This window comes from Balaenoptera musculus, chromosome 1 (assembly GCF_009873245.2).
Source record: "Balaenoptera musculus isolate JJ_BM4_2016_0621 chromosome 1, mBalMus1.pri.v3, whole genome shotgun sequence".
Taxonomy (NCBI): domain Eukaryota; kingdom Metazoa; phylum Chordata; class Mammalia; order Artiodactyla; family Balaenopteridae; genus Balaenoptera; species Balaenoptera musculus.
The window spans coordinates 119,381,407-119,406,082 of NC_045785.1; the positions used below are offsets into that span (position 1 = coordinate 119,381,407).

A 24,676-nucleotide genomic window follows, 5' to 3' on the forward strand; every position below is an offset into this window, starting at 1 on the left:
GCGTAATCTTAATTTTTAGCTCATGTTATCTTTTTTTCTGATTTCTTATGATTTGGGCGACAGAAGACTATCACCAAAGGTTTTATTTTAGTTCTAACATGATGTTTGGTTCTTCATAGGTGGAGGATATTTTTAAAAAGTATGTGTATGTGTGTGTCACACACATGGTATGCACACTCAGATACACCTCATTTTGTCAGTTCTGAAACTTTCATTTTTTAATTTCTTTGAAATTGTAATGCATCTTATAGTCAATAGCATGTCATAATTTAATTGACAACATGTTTTTCTCTCTTACTAGTACATGACATAATATTGCATCCTATAAAATATGGCATTTTGGGTCAGATAAAATATGGTAATGAATATTTGTGTCTATTCACATATGTATAAATGTACATGCTTGTGCATATGTGTATCTATACTCATATTAATGTTTGAGCTTATAATGGAGATTCAGTTCTTTGTCCTGTTCAGTAATTTGGATAGGATAAGCTGCTCTAGCAGGCACAAGACTTAGCCCTTCACTGTCTGTCTAACCTGGGTTTGGATGTGTTTGTTCTTCAATTCCATTTGGAAAACTAGACTAATAATAATTCTATGCCAAATGATGTCTATAACATATGTTGAATTAGTTATGGTTGAGGGGTTTGTTACCATTCCACTTTCAAGGTCCCAGGAGATTAGACATCCATACTTGTGTTGACCCAGCGTGTGCTAAGTTGAACTCCATAGAGCTTGAGAGAAGAAGACAACTATCATGAGATTCTTTTCTTTTAAATAATTTGCAAGGACATTGCTCAGCTGTCTGTCCCACTCCCTTCCTCTGGCTTACTTTCCAGGTATATGCAATCCTGGAGAAATAACAAATGAACACAGGATTGGTAAGTTTTGTTCCGTGTAAGGTACTAGGTGAACAGCACCAGAACCTCACTTGTCTTGGGTTGGTGTGAGTCAAGAACATTCCCATTTCCTATCTAGTTACAGCTGTTCCAACAAAAGCCCTAGTCTCCGAATCCATTCCCGAAATACCATTGTGCTACCATATGCCTTGGAAATAATTATATAAATCTCCCAAAGTATGTTATTTTAATGTTGCTTAACTGAAAACTTTCAGTAGTGAGGCCCCTGCCTTCTCTACAAACCTTTTCAGCTCATTCCCAGCCCCTCCCTTTCTCTTTCTAAGCTCCAACCATACTGCTCTTCTTTTAGGACCCCCATCACCCCACGCAGCTTCTCTCCTAAGGTCCTTCACGCAGGTTTATCTTCCTTCCGGAAACTCTCTACCTCACCCATTCCTTTTCCCTGGCCGATTTCTCCTTCCCATCGGATCTCAGCTTGATCATCTGCCCTCCTAGAAGCCTTCCTCGACTCTCCAGACTAGGTCAGCACATATGTTTTAGGCTTTCTTAGCACCTGTACTTCTTTCTAACACTCATCATAACCATGATTAAAAATTAATAGAATAATTACTTTCTTATTGTTTGGCTCCCCTGCCAGAGTAAATGCTCCAAGAGGGAGGGTTTTATATGCACGTTTTCAGTGTTCCCAACACCTGGGATGGGGACTTTGGATAGAGTACCCAATAAACATGCAATCAATGAATGACCAAATAAAGGAGAGTTCTGTATTAACTGAAGGTAGTTTTCCCTTAAGAGATTAACTACTTTTTAAGTCATCGCAAGGCCACTTTCACTTTGATCATTACCAGCTGTAAGTTTGTAATAAATACTGTTGTTTTGAAGGCACTGAGGTTGGAGCACAGAAAGAAAGTCTTCTAAGACTGAGAACAATCTTCTGCAAAAAAAGTTCTGTAACATGAAAGGAGAAAGCTCATTTTTAACCTACAGAAACTGTGTATTATTTTATCTTGGTCACATTCAGAGCTTACTTCAGGTAAGCTTCCTCGCTTTTTGCCCTTTTGGCTCTTGTAAAGGTATATGATGAAGTCATCAAGGGGAAGTTGGGAGGGGAGAGAGAGTAGTGTGTTTTCCTGACAGACTAGACTATCAGATGTCTTTATTAGATTAGATTCACAGGCATGAATAAATAGCCATGAACTTGGCTGTCCATGCACTGATCATGCCTTGCTTTTTGTCCTCTGGAATAAAAGGATAGCATCTATCACTTAATTGTGCTCATTTAAGATATTTGTTGGATGAATGAATGAATAAATGAATGAATGAACAAATTCTCAAACAATAGGACAGTGGATGTTTTATTCCTTGGCTGGCAGCCACCATATCTCAAATACTATCTTAGCCGCGTATTGGAATGCTTAATAAAAGTCAGGCCCCCTAATTACATTAAAACTGATAAAATAGTAAGGCGATAAAATGAGGGAGAGAGACATCGATTATTGGAAGGAAGGGAATGATTTGACTAGAGCTACAGCATGGCTATTGTCTAGAATCCAGGCATGGAGGAGCTCCTGCAGACAAGGGTGAGGTTTTGTCCCCTTTACCTGTTCTGTGCCTCTAGCCACTAACTGATTCTCTGCCTTCAAATTTTTCTCTCATTCTCAATCTTTGCCAGAGAGATTGAGAGGAGAACTAACGATCTCCCCCACCGCTAATTTACTCTCTGTGATTCCCATCAAGACAGCATCTCAGGCACAAGCCCGCTCAGCAGATTCAAGGGAGCTTAGCCTCCCCCAGTCTTAGATTTTCAGTTGCCTAGGTGTCCCCAGGATGAGGTGAAGACTCTGCTTTTCATGTGTTCCCAGTCCTGGGAAATGGCAACACCTTTCTGGCAGATGTCCAACCCAGGAACCTGAGTCCCTCTCAGAATCCCATCTTACCTTCTCCCTTCAGAACCTAATCAGTCACCAGGTCCTCTTAATTATTTGCCTCTTTAACATTTTTCAAATCTATCCCTCCTCTTTATCTTCACTACCCTCCCTTATTTAGTCCCTCAACCTCCCTCATATGGACCATGCCTCCTGTTTTATCCTTTGATTCTAGTTCTGTCCCTATGTGGCCAGAAAGATGTATCTAAAATATGTAAAGATGTATAGATGTAAAGATATAAATATGTAAAGATGTAAATATGTAAAGATGTAAAGATGTATATGTAAATATGTAAAGATGTATCTGTCCATTGTGGCCAGAAAGATGTATCTAAAATATGGATGGGCTACAACCTTTCTTTCTTTAAAACTCATGAAGTAGCCAGACCCAGAAAAGCCCAAACTCCTTAGCATGTTATGTAAGTAGATTCATTTATTTTATGCTTCTTGTCCCAGGTTATTTATTAGTAGCATCCCTTTTCACTCTCAGAAGTGTTTCAGTTTGGTTGGTAAATTGTATAGTCACCCTAAATATAAAGCCCTTTATGACAATCTGATTGCTATCTACTTCTCCAGCTCTATCTCCTGCTCATCGCTCCCTCTTGCTGCACTTCTGCAGCAAGATGATGACAGCAGTTCAGGGAATCACATCTGGATATGACAGTGTGTAAATGATGCAAGCAATTCTTGAGAATAGGAATACTTTTCCTATTTCTTGATTTCTTGAGAATAGGAATACTTTTCCTATTTCTTGATCTCTTGAGAATAGGAATACTTTTCCCAGAACCCCACTGTTTACCTCTCCTCATGTGTAATTGGCAAGGATTGAGTCACATGCCCTTTCCTGAATGAGTCACTGGTAGGCAGAATAGAATTGCCTTCATGGTTTTGTTTGATTTGTTGGGGTGGAACAGACGTTAGGGAATAGACAACAATTGTGACTGCAACATCAATTTTAATTGTCTTTTTCTTTGGGTGTATTTATTCCGCTAGATACAAACTCCTTGAGGTCAGGAACTGTACTGAAGCTCCTAGCACAGTGCTTGGCATTAGTAATTTTTGTTATTGATTTGTTTGTCAATTGTTTTGTTATTGAACTTTTGGATGGAAGAAAACACGGTGGTATAATGCAGTGGGGAAAACACAGGCTTTGGAGCTTGCTCAAGAAATAACCTTGATCCCCAGCTCCGTACTTGTCTATGCAGGATCCAGCTGCATTCGGATCTCTAAACTTCACATTTCTCATCTGTCAAATGAAGCAAAGATTACCTCCTGATAACATATATATAAAGCAGCTGAACAGCCACAAATATTTCCTCATCTTCTTACTATTTCTGTCATTTTACCCCAAGAATTCTTGTGAGGCTGTTGCCCTGTTTGTGTGTGTATGTGTGCACATGTGTGAATGTGTGTATCTATATGCACGTGGGGAACCTATAAGGAAACTGCCCTCTAAGAAAAATGCCATTCCTGCTATCACCATCTGGAATTTGTAAGACCTTTGCTGACTATTTGACCTATATGAGATAAAAACTTATCTTAATCTAGTTTCTATTCCAAGAGAGAGTTTCTATTCCAAGAGACAGGTGTGCTTAGTGAATCATCAGAGTCCCCGAAGATGATTTATGGACAAAGTTTTCATGGTCGTCTTATTTAGGGAAATTCAGCATGACATAATTTTCCTGTAAACATTCACTACAACTTTAGCTTATTAAAGACTTAGAGAGGTCCCATAGTAATTTGTTTTCATTTTTTAGCCCAGATTTCTCCAAACTTGTTTTAGCCCAGAATCTTTCTTTCCTATAGCACTTAGCAACGTCTCTTGGAATACCCTTTGGGAAATTTAGGTTCATAACTAATCTCTTTGCTCTCAAGGTTACTTGCTAGGACCTCCCATCTTCGCCACTAGGGAGGGTCATTGGTTTACACAGGGTGAACAAACTTTCAACTCTAAACCAACATCAATGGTGGGAAATCACTGAAAACAAGTGTTTTCATTTTCCGATGTTTTGAAGAAGTCATTTCACACTTTGAGGCTGAACTGGTTAATCCCTAAAGCCTTTACGATCTCCAATATCTTGCAGAAAAACTCTGAGATGACTAATATAAACAAGATGGTTATTTCCATGTTACTAAAAACAGGCTTGCTTATTTTTTAGTGATATTTAGAATGAAATGGTAAAGTAGGGGTGAACTGTAGAACTCTTCAACCTAGAGGTTCTGAGCACTCTGAACCAGATTTCAGAGAGGATATTCTCCTGAATGTGAATTATTTGCAACCTCTGCAAGGCTGGCTATGAGGTAAAAGTAAGGTTAGGTATGGATGAATAATCATTCATTATCTTCTATAATGAAGGAACATCCCTGGGGAATTAGTTGTTACAATAGGAGAAAAAAGCTACTCATCTTATTGCTGCTCAGATAATTGTCTTGATTTTAGAATTGAGTTCCCTGTTCTGTTTTTAATGCAGGTACTTGTTTCTTCTTTGGTCATGACACCAGTAATTAGTGCTTCTGCTACAAGGACAGAAGTATTAGGAGCCAGCAAAGCTTGATCTGTTAGCTTTCCATAGGCTTGGTAAGGCATAGTTTGGACTATGAGATAACATGTCCTCACGTTCCCAGTAATTCCCAGAGAAGCCCTATCTTGCTAGTCTCTTTCCATCCATAACTTTTAATCTTCTTCCTATGCATGTTAAATGCTTCTTAATCCAAATTTAAAAACTCTAATTTTCCTTTAATTTTAAGACCCAAATTATATTTAGTTTTGCTTTTATTTCCAGATGGACTTGGATGAATACACTACTGAAAAATTGTACCAAATTTGCTGGGACTTGAAAAACATATTATGGCAACTATTCACATCTAAGCTGGAGATGGAGCTATCTGAAACATGATAACCTCCCACTCATATCCTGAGAGCTGCTACATTGTGGGTGTGAACATTTGTGGTGAACCATCATCTGAGACCATGGGGGCACCTTCCTTTCATAACCAGTTTTTGAGGAAACTACTGTGTGTGTTTGTGTGTTGTGTACCCCCTAAAGAAAATGAGGGAAATCCTTTAAGAAAAATATCATTCAAATATGAATGCTTATACATATTCTACAAAAGTCTATCTGATCTTTTATTTAATAATATTAAAATAATATGATCCTGCAATCCCACTCCTAGGCATATATCCAGAGAAAACTATACTTCGAAAAGATACATGCAATGTTCAGAGCAGCATTATTTACAATAGCCAAGACATGAAAGCAGCCTAAATGTCCATTAACAGATGAATGGGTAAAGAAGATATGGTTTATATACACAATGGAATATTATTCAGCCATAAAAAGAATGAAATAATGCCATTTGCAACAACATGGATGGACCTAGAGATTATCATACTAAATGAAGTAAGTCAGACAGAGAAAGGCAAATATCATATGATATCACTTATTTGTGGAATCTAAAAAATGATACAAATGAACTTATTTACAAAACAGAAATAGACTCACATAGAAAACAACTTATGGTTATCAAAGGGAAAGGTGGGGATAAATTAGGAGTTTGGGATTAATATATACACACACCTATATATAAAATAGGTAAACAACAAGGATCTCAGTATAGCACAGGGAACTATACTCAATATCTTGTAATAACCTGTAATGGAAAAGAATCTGAAAAAGAATATATATGTATAACTGAATCACTTTGTTGTACACTTGAAACTAAAACAACATTGTAAATTAACTATACTTCAATTAGAAAAAAGTTTAATTATTTATGCAAAAAAAATCAAAATAATTATTGGAATCACTAATGATTCTTTTCATACTATCCTATTTGCTGGAGCTCAAGCTAAGAGGGAAACAGGCTGAGGACTTAGGGATGGCTCTGCAGGCACATGCTTGTCCGCTTCTGTTGCTCTCACCACCGCTGTAAGACATTTCAGTCACTCGTTTTAGCAGTCCTAGCTTTTGTGCTTTGCTTTAGAACACACTGTCTATGCCCTTTGTCTCATTTCTTTTGCCTTAATATGAACAAATGGTCCTCAGCAAAAGTGTTCAAAAATTTCCCAGTCGTGAATTGCATAACTAAGTATCTCTTTATATAGCTTGCATACATTTTCTCTTTATCACACACTTTTGAAATAATATTTTATTAATAATAATTTTGAGCTAAGAGAGTTCATGCTGGTATTGGTTTTTAAAATTAATTAATTAATTAATTAATTTAAGGTTGTGTTGGGTCTTCGGTGTGAGGGCTTTCTCTAGTTGCAGTGCACGGGCTTCTCATTGTTGTGGCTTCTCTTGTTGTGGAGCACGGGCTCTAGGCATGCGGGCTTCAGTAGTTGTGGCACGTGGGCTCAGTAGTTGTGGCTTTCAGACTCTAGAGCGCAGGCTCAGTAGTTGCGGCACACGGGCTTAACTGCTCTGCGGCATGTGGGATCTTCCCGGACCAGGGCTCGAACTCGTGTCCCCTGCATTGGCAGGTGGATTCTTAACCACTGTGCCACCAGGGAAGCCCCTGGTATTGGTTTTGATTCCAAGCAACATGTGTTAAGTGTGTTTGGAGTCTTTGTGTATATTTGTTATGTGTTTTTCTTTCACCGGGAAGGTTTCTTTATTACCAGTTTCATGGTACATCTTTAATGGAATTAAGCGTGAACAGTTCAAACTAATTGAATTAATTACATTACATTTCATTTATAGTTTCTAATTGATTGATGCCTACTCTTAGGACACAGCAGCAACACATGAACAACAACAAGTGGTGGGAAGTTGGGAATATTGGGGTATAGTTCATATTACATCTAATTAGGTAAAATTTTTCCTCCTATAAATCTCAAGGGGACCATATCTCAAGCCACATTTGAGGTGAGGACCATATGATAAATATTTGCATTCCTTGTACAGATATACCTCATTTTACTGTTTCACTTTATTGTGCTTTGCAGATATTGCATCTTTACAAATTGAAAGTTTGTGGCAACTCTGCGTTGAGCAAGTCTATGGGTTCATTTGTTTACTTCCTATCTCTGTGTCACATTTTGGCAATTCTCGTAATATTTCAGACTTTTTCATTATTATTATATTTGTTATGGTGATCTGTTATCAGTGATCTTTGATGTTACTATTACAATAGCCTTGACTTTTTTTTAGCAATAAAGTATTTTTAACTTAAGTTATGTACATTGTTCTTTTTGAAGGTTAATATTTCTTTTATTTGCTTCAAGTATATATATATATTTAACGTCTTTATTGGAGTATAGTTGCTTTACAATGTTGTGTGAGTTTCTGCTGCATAATAAAATGAATCAGCTATATGTATACATATATCCCCATATCCCCTCCCTCTTGCATCTCCCTCCCACCCTCCCTATCCCACCCCTCTAGGTGGTGACAAAGCACCGAGCTGATCTCCCTGTGCTATTCAGCTGCTTCCCACTAGCTATCTATTTTACATTTGGTAGTGTGTAAATATCAATGCTACTCTCTCACTTTGTCCCAGCTACTCTTCCCGAACCCCATGTCCTCAAGTCCATTCTCTATGTCTGTGTCTTTATTCCTGTCCTGCTCCTAGGTTCATCAGAACCTTTTTTTTTTTTTTAGATTCCATAGATATGTGTTAGCATATGGTATTGGTTTTGCTCTTTCTGACTTACTTCTCACGCTGTATGACAGACTCTAGGTCCATTCACCTCACTACAAATAACTCTATTTTGTTTCTTTTTATGGCTGAGTAATATGCCATTGTATATATGTGCCACATCTTTATCCATTCATCTGACGATGGACACTTAGGTTGCTTCCATGTCCTGGCTATTGTAAATAGAGCTGCAATGAACATTGTGGTACATGTCTCTTTTTGAATTATGGTTTTCTCAGGGTATATGCCCAGTAGTGGGATTGATGGGTCATATGGTAGTTCTATTTTTAGTTTTTTAAGGAACCTCCATACTGTTCCCCATAGTGACTGTATCAATTTACATTCCCACCAACAGTGCAAGAGGGTTCCCTTTTCTCCACACCCTCTCCAGCATTCATTGTTTGTATACCTTTTGATGATGGCCATTCTGTCTGGTGTGAGGTGATACCTCATTGTAGGTTTGATTTGCATTTCTATAATGATTAGTAATGTTGAGCATCCTTGCATGTGTTTGTTGGCAATCTGTATATCTTCTTTGGAGAAATGTCTATTTAGGTCTTCTGCCCATTTTTGGATTGGGTTGTTTGTTTTTTTGATATTGAGCTGCACGAGCTGCTTGTAAATTTTGGAGATTAATCCTTTGTCAGTTGCTTCGTTTGCAAATAGTTTCTCCCATTCTGAGGGTCGTCTTTTCATCTTGTTTATGGTTTCCTTTGCTGTGCAAAAGCTTTTAAGTTTCATTAGGTCCCATTTGTTTATTTTTGTTTTTATTTCCATTTCTCTAGGAGGTGGGTCAAAAAAGATCTTGCTGTGATTTATGTCATAGAGTGTTCTGCCTATGTAACAGACCTATATGCAGAAAACTATAAGACACTGATGAAGGAAATTAAAGATGATACAAACAGATGGAGAGATATGCCATGTTCTTGGATTAGAAGAATCAACATTGTGAAAATGACTGTACTACCCAAAGCAATGTACAGGTTCAATGCAATCCCTATCAAACTACCAATGGCATTTTTCACAGAACTAGAGCAAAAAATTTCACAATTTGTATGGAAGCACAAAAGACCCCAAATAGCCAAAGCAATCTTGAGAAAGAAAAATGGAACTGGAGGAATCAAGCTCCCTGACTTCAGACTACACTACAAAGCTACAGTGGTCAAGACAGTATGGTACTGGCACAAAAATAGAAAGATAGATCAATGGAACAGGATAGAAAGCCCAAAGATAAACCCACACACTTATGGTCACCTTATCTTTGATAAAGGAGGCAAAAATATACAGTGGAGAAAAGAGGGCCTCTTCAATAAGTGGTGCTGGGAAAACTGGACAGCTACATGTAAAAGAATGAAATTAGAACATTGTTTTTTTAGACATAATGCTGTTGTACACTTAATAGACTACAATATAGTGTAAATGTAACTTTTATATGCACTGGGAAACCAAAAAATTCATGTGACTCACTTTGTTCTTTTATTTTAAACCTTTTTTTTTTTTTTAAATATTTTGGCCACGCCATGTGGCATGTGGGATCTTCGTTCCCAGACCAGGGATTGGACTCACAACCCCTGCATTGGAAGCACACAGCCTTAATCACTGGACTGCCAGGGAAGTCCCAACTCACTTTATTTTGATATTTGATTTATTGTGGTGGTCTAGAACCAAACTGAAATATCTCCGAGGTGTGACTGTAGTTAATGTTTCTTAGCACAGTGCCTCTCCACATAGATTAGATTGAGAAATCTCAGCTTGGTGAGGTATAACTTTGTTTAATACTATCTCAATCTGATCCAATAACTTCCAGTCATTTCTGTTTTAAAAGTTTTATTTCTTGTTGATATTTTTCCAGCCACATTTAGGTATTATTATTTATGACCCTTGTCTGGTGTAAAGTCCATCTTCCCCACCCCAGGGAGCTCCTGTTCTATTGCAGCTTGCCTCAGGCTCCTCTGTCTCACTCCTTCTGCCCTCAATGCCCCAGGGATGCAGATGGGGTGAGGGAAGGCAGTGGCTCAGGCAACAGTTCACACCTCTTGGGCTTCCCTCTTTTGGGCAGTGGTTCCTTGCTATGCTGGCTGTCGTTGGTGACATGGGGCTGTTGACTTCTGTTTGGACTGGATCTAGGCTTCAACTGCCCTAGTGCTTTTGGTGTGGAGGCAAAACTCTTCCCCCAAGTACGATGCCCTGGGCTTTGCCTTCAGGGCTGTTTCACCCTCAGAAGGGCTGGTCCCTCCAGTGTTACTGGTAGCAACTTACCCAATCTTACCCCACACTGAGGACTGTGGGAACCTTCAGGGTCCCCCTCAGTTGTCTTCAGAATTTTGGGACTCTGGGTGAGAGGCTGTCACCACCTCTGAGACTTCCCAGATGCCTCTGCGTCCAGGTGGAAAGTGAATTCCCTCCCCATTGGATATGTTCAGGTAACGAGGTGAAAACCTGCTTTTCTTCATGGAGGAGTAAATGGAGAAGACATTGTCTCTCCTCAATACATCTCTGAATAAATGAATGAATGTAAAAAAAAAGAGTCACGTTCCCTCAGAATTAAAGTATGAAGTTTTCCTTTTTACCATTTCTTTCTAATTTTTATTGTTAAAGATTTTTATTTATAGGGTTGAAAAGTATTTCATAGCTGAAAAGGAGGGCATAAGCCATTGGACATTGTGTTGTCCCCCCTTCTCATTGAGAGAGAAAGATAGTACAGGAAAGCAGTATTCTGGCCTTTGTTCCTCATTCATATTCTGGTATAGAGAGAGTTATTTTACTTATTGTGAGGCTCATTTTTTTTTTTTCCTATAAAATGGGAGAAATTATCTCACTGATTTTCCTACCTTAGAGGGTTTTGCAAAGTTTAATGCAATGGTCTATAGGTCAGGGTCTTTTTTTTTTTTTTTAATCTCTCTCTCTCTCTTTTTTTTTTTTTTTTTTTACATCTTTATTGGAGTATAATTGCTTTACAATGTTGTGTTAGTTTCTGCTGTATAACAAAGTGAATCAGCTATACGTATACATATATCCCAATATCCCCTCCCTCTTGTGTCTCCCTCCCGCCCTCCTTATCCCACCCCTCTAGGTGGTCACACAGCACCAAGCCAATCTCCCTGTGCTATGCAGCTGTTTCCCACTAGCTATCTATTTTACATTTGGTAGTGTATATATGTCAGTGCTACTGTCTCTAGGTCAGGGTCTTTTACCCCCCTCACCTGGGTTGTGACAACCAAACATATCTCTAGACATTATCAAATGTCTTTTGGGGAGCACATCTCTCTCCAGGTGGGACCTCTGGTATGAATGAATGACTTTAAGCTGATTGAGTGAGAGCTATCCTGGAGCTCAGTGTGGCTTGTGAAGATTAAGGATTTAAACTGTTCTATAGAATTTAATGGGTTAGGACAAGCAAGGACCCATGCAACAGCTTTCCCTCTGGTTGTGTTGAGTTGTATCAGTAAAAGTATTGTATCCATCATATTGAAGAAGGAAGTGTATTAGACTAAATGATAAGAATAAAATCTATGATGTTAGAAGATTTGTAAATGCACAATTTTGTTACAATTCTTGAAATGTCATTTGAAATAGAATGTATAAAATTTTGGTGTTAGAGGTGCAGGCAGATCTGGGTCCATCAGATATATGAAGATACGAGCAGGATAACAAGAAGGAACGTGCAGAATGCTTATTTCTCAAGTTCATGAGACTGAGGTGTACTTGGAACAGGGGCAATTAATCAAGTGGAGGAGAGGGCTAGGATGAGGCCAGGTCCTTGCTGCCTTGGCAATGACCCTGTCCTGAAGTTATGGCCAGCACAGAGAAAAGACCCATTTAGAAGTGGGGTGAATCATTTTGAGAACTCATCCTTGAGGAGTGATTGTAATGGAGATAGACAAGGAGAAAGAGCACACAATAAAGGACTTGGAAATTTGCAAAGGAGTTTCTCCACCCTGGGTGTTCCTATTCCTGCCAGCACAGTCATGGCTGGTGTAAATAAATTAGGTATTCATCCGTCAATTTTGTTGCCTCTGGCCTGCTTTCCCCCACTGCTTTGCTTCTTGGAAGAAAATGTTAGAGGGGACACATTTCTTATAAACTGTTCATTATTCTTTTTTTAGGATCCAAAAAGTTTGATAAAAGCAGGCTGAAAGTGGGAGTGAGGGAGGGTGGGAGGGAGACGCAAGAGGGAGGAGATATGGGGATATATGTATATGTATAGCTGATTCACTTGGTTATAAAGCAGAAACGAACACGCCATTGTAAAGCAATTATACTCCAATAAAGATGTTAAAAAAAAAGAAAGTGAGAATGAGAAAACCAAAATGGAGCTATCTGGAAATAAAAGAAGAAAGGAAAGGGCTTCAAAAAAGAGCACAGAGCTGTGGTGGGAGAGGAGATTTTATTTATAGACCATATTATGTACATATTTTCAATTGAGTTTCTATTCTTACCTTTATATGTGAAACTAAAACAAACAGAAGAGCCATGCCATTTTGCCAGCAGGTGGCACCATAAGAATCTCCTATAAGAAAAGGGTGGCAAAGGTAAGCAGGATCCTTAATATTTTACCTTTCAGGAAAACTCTAGACATCAATGTAGATTCATAATTTTGATGATGTTAGCAACATGTGTACATTGCTTAAAATGGTTTCGGAAGATTCACCTCTCCCTTCATTTTTCATGTTAACATTGCTCATTCAGTGAAAGATTATATTTGCATAAAAAGACAAAAAATTAGGTTTTAAGAAAAAAGTATATATATATACACATATATATGTATTGCATATATATATTTGTATTGCTTACTACAGTTGCTTGAGAAACACTTCTATTTAGTGATTATAGCATATGTTATTGTGAGGATATGTTAGATGGTTAGAGAGGAAGTAACTTAGATGGTCACCCTGTATTCACACCCCTTTTCTGCTCTGGGCTGTGAGGATTCCTTGTGCCCAAAGATCTCCCCAATGCTAAGCAATCTCTCAGACTCAGGGGGGACCCGGTGCCGGAGGTAGTGAGCGTTTCTGGCCTTTGCAAACAACTCTAAGTAGGTTGATGTTTTGGGCTCGCCTTTGAGGTTCCCTCCACATTCCATGGGATTCGGGGGAATTTGTTTCCCAGTGGCATGGTCTGGCCTTATGTTGGCATCATTTGATCTGGTCTCATCGCCGTGTGCCATTCTGCTACCACCAGCTGGGCTGGAACTGGGGCCTTGGTCTATGGTGTGAGTGGAGACGTCTTGATCTTGACATAGAATAGAAATGCCCTTGTTGGAGTCTTTGCCCTTCAGTGGGTTTATAGAATATTTCTCTTGGGCTTGCGGCTTCTCTTCTATAAAGTGGGAAGTTCTGTTATTTTGAGATAGCGACTGCCTTTTGCTTTTCATGGGGTCCTTGGGACCAATGTGATGGAAAGGAGGCATCTGGGACTTGGTTTTGTATATTTCTTGGATCGTATTTGTTGTCAGTGCTCTGGGAAAGGAGGTAAAAAGAAGAAAGATCTCTGAAAACCGATGAAGAGGCGCATATTTAGCATTTTCAAGTTATTAGACCATGGCCCCTTTCAGTGTGGTATTAGGTGAGGTAATAAAGTGGGTGAGAAGAGGGTGAAGGGCGAGAATGGGTGGTAACGACGTGGAGAAATGGCTCTTTCCTTAAGAAGAAAAAGGCAGCACTTTCTCAGGGAGAGGACGATTTAAAGAAGTCAGTTGGGAAGAAGCCATATCCATGAGTTTAGTAAGCATTTTCTTACCTAAATTTATTAGCCTGTAGAACCCTGTGCTTCTGTCTTCCCTGTGATGAGAACATAAGAACATCTTCTGGTCTCTTCTGACTTCCATTCTCAAAGTAAGAGGAGAACTTTTTCTTGATGATATCTGTTTTGAGTTAATTAATAGGTGTTATGGGTTGAATTGTATCCTCCCCAAATGTCATATGTAGACGTCCTAATCCCCAGTACTTCAGAATGTGACCTTATTTGGAGACAGGGCCTTTATAGAGATAATCAAGTTAAGATGAGGTCATTAGGGTGAGCCCTAGTCCAATATGACTGGTGTCCTTATAATAAAGAGAAATTTGGCCACAGAGACTCAGACAGAGGGAAGGTGATGGGAAGAGACACAGGAAGAAGATGGCCATCTACAAGCCAAAGAGGGTGGCCTGGAACAGATCCTTCTTTCCCAGCCTTCAGAAGGAACTGACTCTTGCTTTTGGACTTCAAGCCTCCAGAACTGTGAGAATACACTTCTGTTGCTTAAGCCACCCAGTTTGTGGTGCTTTGTTAGGGTAGCCCTAAAAAACTAATACAGTAAGAGAAGAAGGAAAAGAATGATTGAAACTAGTTCTCTGGGCAGAGAAAGAGTATATGAATACCACTGGATCACATTACGCAGTAGACTGAGCTGGCATGATGAATGGAAACAGAAAAACCTAAAACAGTTCCCCAAGGTTTACCTCAAATATGTGAAAGAAGATTTAGAAACACCAAGGTCAGAGGTTTAAACTGACTTGGCCCATGGAGGTTTTGTCTGAATGTTTTATTTGGCAAGCATGGTGTTTTCAAAACAAAATGACTGGGTGTGAGTGATACACAGAGCTGGTGCCCTATTGTTTCATTCACCTCAGTTATGTGACCTCCTACCCACCTGAGCCAAGAGCTGCAACTGCTGGCCATGAGTAAGTGGGTTTTTCGCCCTTTGAGTTAATGTTTCAGCATCTTGTAGTCATAGTTGCTGTAGAGGACCCGGTTTGTTTTTAAGACATCTCATGAGTTGGTCACGTAGAATTAAAAGTCTTGCACTAGTTTGCTCTAATGGGAGTGAGTTCCCTAAATCTACACGGGTCAGTAGGCACCAGGCAGAGGACTTATGACCAGATAAAGGGCCTAGAATTTACATTAAACTCCTAATATTCTTTCATCAAATAACTTCTTGGTGAGGTAGTCAAGGCAAGAGATAGTCCTTTTGGGGTCACTCTTCTTCTGTTGTCTTCTTGAGTGTGTGTGTGTGTGTGTGTGTGTGTGTGTCCATCCAGTTATCCAATTTAACAAGGATGTTTGAGTGCCTACTTTGTGCCTGGCACAAAGTATACTCTTGACTCTGGTTTTCTTTACCTTGGACATATAATTAATCATAAAGCTCTGACAATTCCCCATTTAAATATCTCGAAATGCTGGTCCACTTAAGATGCAATTTCGTGGGAAGCAGCCGCATAGCACAGGGAGATCAGATCCGTGCTTTGTGTCCACCTAGAGGGGTGGGATAGGGAGGGTGGGAGGGAGATGCAAGAGGGAGGAGATATGGGGATATATGTATATGTACAGCTGATTCACTTTGTTATAAACAGAAACTAACACACCATTGTAAAGCAATTATACTCCAATAAAGATGTTAAAAAAAAAAGATGTAATTTCACTTTCTAAATATCTTAAGATACTCATTTTTTTTCACCTGGCCAATGCCCTAGTTTAGGCCTTTAAACCCTGGCCTACACTCTGGAATTCTCCTATCTGGTCTACCTTAAACATTACAGCTTAGTAATCCTTCTCATAGACGTGTGATCTCCCTACTCCCACACCCTGTAGGGTGAGATTTAAACTCTTTTGCAAGACCTATGAAGCTATTCATGATTGGAGACACTGCCTACACTGCTTTGTCCGTAAACATTTCACCTACACCTTCTTGTCACCCCTTACACCCCTGCAGGTTGAGCAACCTGTAGCAAATCATTCTCATGCATGCGTCTTTGTACATACTGTTCCTACTGCCAGGAGTGGCCTTGCCACGTGTCCTCGTGACAAACTGCCCACCCCCTTACCCCACCCATCTTCATTCTCTTCCTCTTCTAAGATTCTGCTCATACACTGGCTCTTCTGGGACATCTCACCTGAGCCCCTTTGACAGACATAGGAAACTTTCCATGCTCTTGTTCTACTTTGTAAACAACTCTAATTTAGCAATTAGTATTTTCTGCGATAATTTCTTGCAAGCATGGCTACCTTCCAATTTAAATGTGAGCATCTCAAGGGCACAGACCATGTTTTTTCATATTTGCATTCCTGTGTCTATCTGAGATGCTGTAATAGGGTTTTGTAAAGTCTGGCCCACAAAACACCTGTTGCAGAATAATCTGCCTTAGTGTCAGCTCAGTTAAAAATGTGGATTTTGAGCCTAATTCCTAACCTACTGATCCAAATCTCTACAGATGAAGACTGGGAATATGCATTTTAAACAATCCACCTGGTGACACAGTGGTTAAGAATCCGCCTGCCAATGCAGGGGACACGGGTTCGAGCCCTGGTCCGGGAAGATCCCACATGCCGTGGAGCAACTAAGCCCTTGCGCCACAACTACCGAGGCTGTGCTCTAGAACCTGCAAGCCACAACTACTGAAGCCTGTGAACCTAGAACCTGTGCTCCGCAACGAAGAGTAGCCCCCTCTCGCCGCAACTAGAGAAAGCCCACTTGCAGCAACGAAGACCCAACGTAGCCAAAAATAAAATAAATAAATTTATTTTTAAAAAAAATCCACCAACTGGCATGTACCCTGTAGTTGAATCTCAATAACAATTTCATTAAGTGAATCATGGGATTATATTGCCTAGTACAGTGCCTGATAAATACTGACAATTCATATTGTTTCCTTCTTTCTTCCCTAGTTTTACTGTCAAGAAGTCTGAGGCTCAGAGAGGACGTGACTTTCTAAAGGACATAGAGACAGGCCCTTGAATCAAAGTTTGCTGCCTCCTTGTCCAGACTCTTTTTATACCACCTGTCCCTGACGCAAGCTCTCTAGTCATCAAGGACAGCCACCTCCCTTGGACCTGGTCTTTTGAACACCCCATCGAGAGTAGGTATCTGGTCTTCAGCATCCTTTTTGAGAACTGAAGTGGGATTCAACCAAATGGCTTCTAAGATTCTTTTCCATTCTGTGAGCTCTCATTCTAGTTTGGTTTAACCATTTATTACAGACAAGGAAGTTGAAAGCAGAGAAGTTCAATTATTTGCTCAGTTTCTCCTCTTTAAAACCCAAAGCTGGAGGCTAGAAATAATTCTTAGGCCAGACGCCTGGACATTACTTTAGGGTCTTGTGTCCACCTATTAGCTGTGGAGACCTAAATGATTTTACATTCAATTGTGATACTTGGCTTTCCTCTTGAACATGCTACATCATTTTCAGGGCTCTTGCACCTGCCTTAAGTAAGAAGGGACTGTAGTTTTGAAGAGCTGAGATAGACCCATTCTATGCTGAATATTAACATATGGTTATTTTATTATGGGGAAAATAGAACTAGTTTCTATAAACTGTATAACTATGGCAACTTTCAACAAAACAGTAGAAGAGTTTTAATCCTGTAACAACCTTTTACTGATTGATTGATAAGAGCAAACACTTATATAGCACTTATTTTGCGTTTAGGTACTGTTTCAAGTGCTCACTGCATCCTCAAATGACTTTATGAGGTAGGAAACATCATTTACATTCTACTTTGGAGAAAACTGAGGCAGAGACAGGTCCAGTAAGCTGCCCAAGGCCTCACAGCTGGTAAGTGATAGAGCCAGGATTTCAACCCTGGCAATCTGGGTCCAAAGTGTGTATTCTTAGCTACCATGGTTTAATGGACGAAGATGGAATCACTGAGCAGGCAGTTTTATTTCCTTCTTTTTTTACTGGATGGTGTAGACAGCTTTGGAAGGTCTGAGATTCTGGATATCATTGTGTAGCCCTTCCTTCTGTGATCATCAGTAGCTACTAACTAGAAACGAGTGTATGAAGTTAGTAGCATTATTCTTGTTATAACTACTTAACTATATAGTCTATGTTCATTGGATAGTCTTCTAAGTGATGCGTACATTTGGAAAGGATTATTCTTTGGCAACAGAAGGTTTTATGGGAGGGAATTATTACAAAGAATATGAGCTCACAGCTTCTGAGTAAAGAGCCCTCTTTGGGTAAATGAAAGAAATATTTGCCCTTTGGCTTAAGAAGACAAAGAAATCACAGTACCAATACACAACAATTGCTTGTGCAAAATTTTCTAATCTGAGCAAAATCTGTAAGCTCTCATGTGAATACACTTTGGAGTACAAGGAGGGTAGTTGAGAAATTCATTTTCTGCAGAAGAAAGGAAGGGCCTGACTCTCATATTGGTGAGTGTTGAAAAGAGCCAAATGCTCCTTGCTCAGCCCTATCAGAGATCAGTCATCGTTACACAATTCTCTCTGGTCGCCAATCCCAGGGAAATTTTTTTTTTTTACTTCCTTTTCATAAGATGACTTGCACATTAATAGTTACTCAATGAATGCTTGTTGACCAGGCATAGAAAAGAAGTGAAACCAAATCAACCCAGATATAAGAAAGTAGAACATTAAGGCTTTAAGCCAGAGAGAGCTCATTTGAAAGAATGGGAGCCTGAGAAGTGTTAGCTCAAGAAGGTTTGCTCATGGGCTGCTCCAGGGAGCTGTGTAATTGAGGGAGAGAGGGACATGGATGGGTGGGCAGCCTAAAATCCAAGTTGAGATCAGAAGTTCTCACTTTCTTGGTGTCCAGATCTCTGAAAGGGCCCTCGTCATGAGGTAGGGGATGTTACTCTTGCCTTAGCCAGCTGATGGCTTGCTGCCCTTCTCTGCCTCTCCCCATCCTGGAAGGCTTACCTTGCTGCAACCTCTGCAGTTCTTTCTGGAGCTCTCTCTGCTCCCTGGTCAGCAACTTCACATGGTATAGGCAGATATCCTCTAACCTCTGCAGTCTTTGGCTGAGTCTGGCTTCAGCCTGCTTGGCATTCTTCCTCTCCAAATCAAAGTGCTTCTGTAGTGGTCCCCTGACCAGGTACCTCTCCATCCTCTTCATGGTCTAGAGACAATAGAACAAGATTCTCCCAGGCACCATGACAGACCTGATAAAGCAAAATGGGGAACCTGACCCCTGGCTTTTAACTGGAAGATCAGTGTTTGAATCCTGTGTTTTTCTGAATCCACAGCTGCCTAGTCAGATGAAGTCACACTATTAGAAAACTTTGCCCTACTGACTAAAAAATTATTCACAACCTAAAAGTTGAGAATTATGTTTTATTTGGCAGGAATTTTTAGGACTTCAAACCCGGGAGGCATCATCTCAAATAACCCTGAGAAAACTGCTCTGAGGAGGTGATGGGGGAGCTAGGATATATAGAAGTTTGCAACAAAGGTCAGGTAGTAGGAACAAAAGATTACTGCTAATAAAAGAAACCTAGATATCTCAAGTTAAGGAACTTAACGTTTTTCTATGTATGGGAAGAAGCAAGAGTCTGGGCTCACTGAAATCATTCTTTTGATATACACCCCAGCTTATCTGGGGCCAGTATCCTCAGGGCTCACCAGCTCACCATCGGCTGTGTCTGCAATCGCTGATGACTGTGGCATCTTTTGTTTACTGATATGGCGGGCAATATTCCATTTATCAGCCCTATAGTAACATGATTTTCCAGAGTGACATGACACAGAAGTATTGAGGACAAAGTCATTCCTCTGAGCCTCAGTCTCCTTGCCAATAAAATAGACGATAGGCTCCCTACAAAATCCTCAATCAGGTTGCTATAAAGATCAAGTGAAAACTACATGAATAACTTTTGGGGCAAAAATAATAAAAACACTTTACATATATAAGGCATTATTCGCCCTGTGAGATAATCCTCTTCTACTGTTCTTTAAAGTTTCCCCAAAAACCTGCTCAGGGACCTGGAGAGGATTTGGGGGCTTAGGACAGAGCCATTCTGGAGTCCCTTCAGTTCATTAATTCATGAACGTGAGGCTCCATGCAGCCTGCAGTCCTACCATGTGGCAGGTGCTATGCTGAGGGCTGAGGGTAGTGGTGAATGAGACACAGCTCCTGCTCTCAAAGAACTTTCAGATTTACGATGTTGGAGTCTAACGGTGCATGCTAAATCTGAACAATCAATATTTCAAAGAGTGGGAAGAGTGGGATCTGTTGGTCACAAAATAGTACAGAACAAGTAGTCTGGGCAGCTCTGGTGAAACCACTTGGATTGGAACGTGGTTCCTCTTCCCACCCTCGCCCACCTTCCTCCTCTGAACTCTGTTGCACTAACAGGCAAGGACACATCTTTCCTCCTCTTTGTGTCCCTCACGATATGCAGAGCTAAGAGCGCGATATGTGCCCGGGATATAAATGGATTGCTACTAATAAAGCTTTGGTGATAATAACACAGGAAAAAGGTTAGCATTAAAAGGAAGGATAAGGTCAGGACACAGGAAAGAAATTTTAAGACAGCTTGCTTTTAGTCTAAAGCTTAGACTAAACTTTTATTAAAGAACATGGTGAGTAGCACTTACCTACAAATCCTGAGAATGCTGCCTGCTTCTTTTGCTATGCCAGGTTGAGCCTGGATTAATGTGCTTGTTTTTCTTCAGTAAGTTTTAAGAGTTTAGTGTTGGGGAGGTGGGAGATAGAGGGACTTTTGGAGAAGGCTGAGGGGGAGAAGGTTGAATACACTTGAAAGCTCTCTTCCATGCCACCTCCCCCATCAGGAATGCTAACTCCCTGGGTGTGGGCACCAATCCCAGAGCTTTAAATAGCTCTGTGAGTTAAGGGAGGCTGCCAGCCTCCAGCCCTCCCCTCAAGGGGCCCACAGTGCCCCTTCTCACCTGTGTCCATGGGAGCAAAGAATGAAAGCAAGGAGTGTCTTACTGTGTTCTCAGTCTCTCTCTATCCCTCTCTTTCCCCACCCACTTCTCTCTTTTCCCTCTCTTGCCATACTACTCCCCACTCCCCTCACAACACCCAGTCCTAGTTCTTGAAAACCAGATCAGGTTCCAAAAGAAGGTACTCTGTTTTTTTTTTTTTGTCAGATTGTACACATTTTGTGCAGGAGAGTAATTTGTTTATTTTGTATTATTGCACACTGTACTGACTTTCCCCAGGCTTCTATCCATGTCTTGTGTACTTCAGTGCTTAGTTAAGATTTTCAAAGTTGTCACAACAGAAACAGGCAAAGTGAAATTTAAATCGACTTTTGTGATCATATATTGGACTCTGCAGTAGAAGGCCAGTTGAACTATTGGTTATGGAACAAGACATTAAGTGAGATTTTTATTGCTGCCTAAGGGCTTCCTCTGAAAACAAGAGACATTAATGTGCCACAGTCTAAAAAGAACTGCCAATACTGGGGCCTATTAATTCCCCCAGAGGTTACTGACAGGCAGCTAAACAGACTCTATTACCCATAATCATCACCTAGCAAATAAGCTGTTATAAGGAGATTACTGGGGAGAGGGAGAGCAAAATCCATTATTCTCTCAGTGGGAGGTAATATCTTTCCCATCCTTTCTCATGAGGTAATTCTCTCACCTCCAGAATTTAAATGACTGGAATGGGGTTCCAGGAAAATCATCATAGAGAATGGGGTGCCTACACAAGGAAAGACTTACACCTCACTCCCCAGCTGGAGACTTGATGAACTACAGAACCACAGATCAGCCCCCACTCCAACCCTTTGTTGCCACCAGAGCTGATCATAGTGAGGGATTTCTTAGAAAATCTTGATTACTCCATGTTATCTTGAGAGAGAGCTGAGGAGGGCAGGCTTGCAGAAATAATTCAAGGTTGAAGGGCAAGAACGAGCCTTAGTGTGTGAGCCTGGGAAAGGAATGGTGGCCAAACCCATCTTAGTTCCCATTAGCCCTTCGAGTGTGCCAAAGAGGAACTTAGCAGTTTCCTGGCTCCATGTGAAGGAGCACAGGGGTTATATAAGGGGGCAGAAACCATGGCATTGCCCTTGGAAGACTCTAGGTCAAATAAGGTAATACTTCACTCAGAGCAGGCATAGAACCACAGGCAGGGCCAGAGGGAGTAGTGATAGAAGGGATCTGATTGAAGGTGAACTTTCTCATGAAAACAACACATCTTAAGAGCAGAGCACAACAGGAGCACATGGACAATGACTGATCACGGAAAGACCAGTAATGCCACAGCACCACGAAAGTATTAGTTATATAAGAACTATACAGTTCCCCTTCTCCAAGTACCTGGGAGTCCACTGAGGAAAGGGTTTAAACTTTATTTAAGATTGGAACGTCAAAGTGGTCTGGACTTTTTTTACAACAAAAGTGGCCAGAAATGTGTAGAATCTGTCCATGAAATCATTAAGGGACAAGAAAAAAAATTAAAAAGATAGTGATTTGATGAAATATAAAGCTCTAATTCCTATATCATGTCCCTGCTATCATCACTAGGGAAAAAGAAGTTTAAACTGCTCATTAAAATGATTATGATTAAAATGAATTTTACAGAATGGATGTAATTTATTCACATTCATATACTTTTCTCTCTCTCTGTTTTATATGGAAGTACTGTCCTTTTGTAGTCAAACACATCTGAGATCAAAAATTATTCCATCATTTAGTAGGATGTATGACTTTATTCATTAATTCTGTCATATCCCCTAGTCTCCTCATCTATGAAAAGGCTTAATAGTATCTTCATCAGAGTGATTCTGATAGAATTTAGTGAAAGAATGAATATAAAGTGTTTGGTACATAGTAGGTATTCAATAAAGATTAGCCCCAGTTTCTAGCAAAGATGGAGTAACAGGGAGTAGATTTACCCTTCCATATGAAACAATTAAAAAATCAGACAAAATTTATGAAATAGACAATCAGGGGGAGGATTAACCAAGATGGCGGAGTAGAAGGACGTGCTCTCACTCCCTCTTGCGAGAGCACCAGAATCACAACTGGCTGCTGGACAATCATTGACAGGAAGACCCTGAACTTCACCAAGGAGGATACCCCACGTCCAAGGACAGAGGAGAAGCCACAGTGAGACAGTAGGAGGGGCGCAATCAGAGTAAAATCAAATCCCATAACTGCTGGGTGGGTGGCTCACAGACTAGCGAACACTTATACCACAGAAGTCCACCCACTGGAGTGAAGGTTCTGAGCCCCACGTCAGGCTTCCCAACCTGGGGGTCCGGCAACGGGAGGAGGAATTCCTAGAGAATCAGACTTTGAAGCCTAGTGGGAATTGATTGCAGGACTTTGACAGGACTGGGGGAAACAGAGACCCCACTCTTGGAGGGCACACACAAAGTAATGTGTGCATCGGGACCCAGGGGAAGGAGCAGTGACCCTGGGGGAGACTGAACCAGACCTACCTGCTGGTGTTGGGGGGTCCCCTGCAGAGGCGAGTGGTGGCTCTGTTTCACCGTGGGGATAAGGACACTGGCAGCAGAGGTTCTGGGAAGTTCTCCTTGGCGTGAGCCCTCCCAGAGTCTGCCATTAACCCCACCAAAGAGCACGGGTGGGCTCCAGTGTTGGGTTGCCTCAGGCAAAACAACCAACAGGGAGGGAACCCAGCCCCACCCATCAACAGTCAAGTGGATTAAAGTGTTACGGAGCTCTGTCCGCCACAGCAACAGTCAGCTCTACCCACCACCAGAGCCTCCCATCAAGCCTCTTAGATAGCCTCAACCACCAGAGGGCAGACAACAGAAGCAAGAAAAACTACGATCCTGCAGCCTGTGGACCAAAAACCACAGTTACAGAAAGATAGAGAAGATGAAAAGGCAGAGGGCTATGTACCAGATGAAGGAACAAGAAAAAACCCCAGAAAAACAACTAAATGAAGTGGAGATAGGCAACCTTCCAGAAAAAGAATTCAGAATAATGATAGTGAAGATGATCCAGGACCTCGGAATAAGAATGGAGGCAAAGATTGAGAAGATGCAAGAAATGATTAACAAAGACCTAGAAGAATTAAAGAACAAACAAACAGAGATCACCAATACAATAACTGAAATGAAAACTACACTAGAAGGAATCAATAGCAGAATAACTGAGGCAGAAGAACGGATAAGTGACCTGGAAGACAGAATGGTGGAATTCACTGCTGCGGAACAGACTAAAGAAAAAAGAATGAAAAGAAATTGAAGACAGTCTAAGAGACCTCTGGGACAACATTAAACGCAACAACATTCGCATTATAGGGGTCCCAGAAGGAGAAGAGAGAGAGAAAGGACCAGAGAAAATATTTGAAGAGATTATAGTCGAAAACTTCCCTAACATGGGAAAGGAAATAGCCACCCAAGTCCAGGAAGCGCAGAGAGTCCCATACAGAATAAACCCAAGGAGAAACACGCTGAGACACATAGTAATCAAAGTGGCAAAAATTAAAGACAAAGAAAAATTATTGAAAGCAGCAAGGGAAAAACGACAAACAACATACAAGGGAACTCCCATAAGGTTAACAGCTGATTTCTCAGCAGAAA

The 24,676-nt window shown here is 40.5% G+C and overlaps 1 protein-coding gene across 2 annotated transcripts; it reads right to left on the reverse strand.

The window, feature by feature from the left end:
- Nucleotides 1–801: 801 nt before the first annotated feature.
- Nucleotides 802–20,916, reverse strand: CCDC190 (coiled-coil domain containing 190). 2 transcript variants are annotated; one of them, XR_005021993.1, is made up of 5 exons: nt 20,745–20,916; nt 19,068–19,266; nt 14,168–14,291; nt 12,868–13,887; nt 802–854 (listed from the first exon to the last, which is right to left on the reverse strand). XR_005021993.1 is itself a non-coding variant. In XM_036870588.1 (4 exons), exons 2-4 carry the CDS (start codon nt 19,261–19,263, stop codon nt 13,308–13,310), a joined length of 900 nt encoding a protein of 299 aa, XP_036726483.1. In that variant the 5' UTR covers nt 19,264–19,266; nt 20,745–20,916; the 3' UTR covers nt 12,839–13,307. The 2 variants fall into 2 exon arrangements, 1 of the variants encoding a protein (XP_036726483.1); XM_036870588.1 differs by lacking the exon at nt 802–854 and having other exon boundaries at nt 12,839–13,887.
- Nucleotides 20,917–24,676: the final 3,760 nt, after the last annotated feature.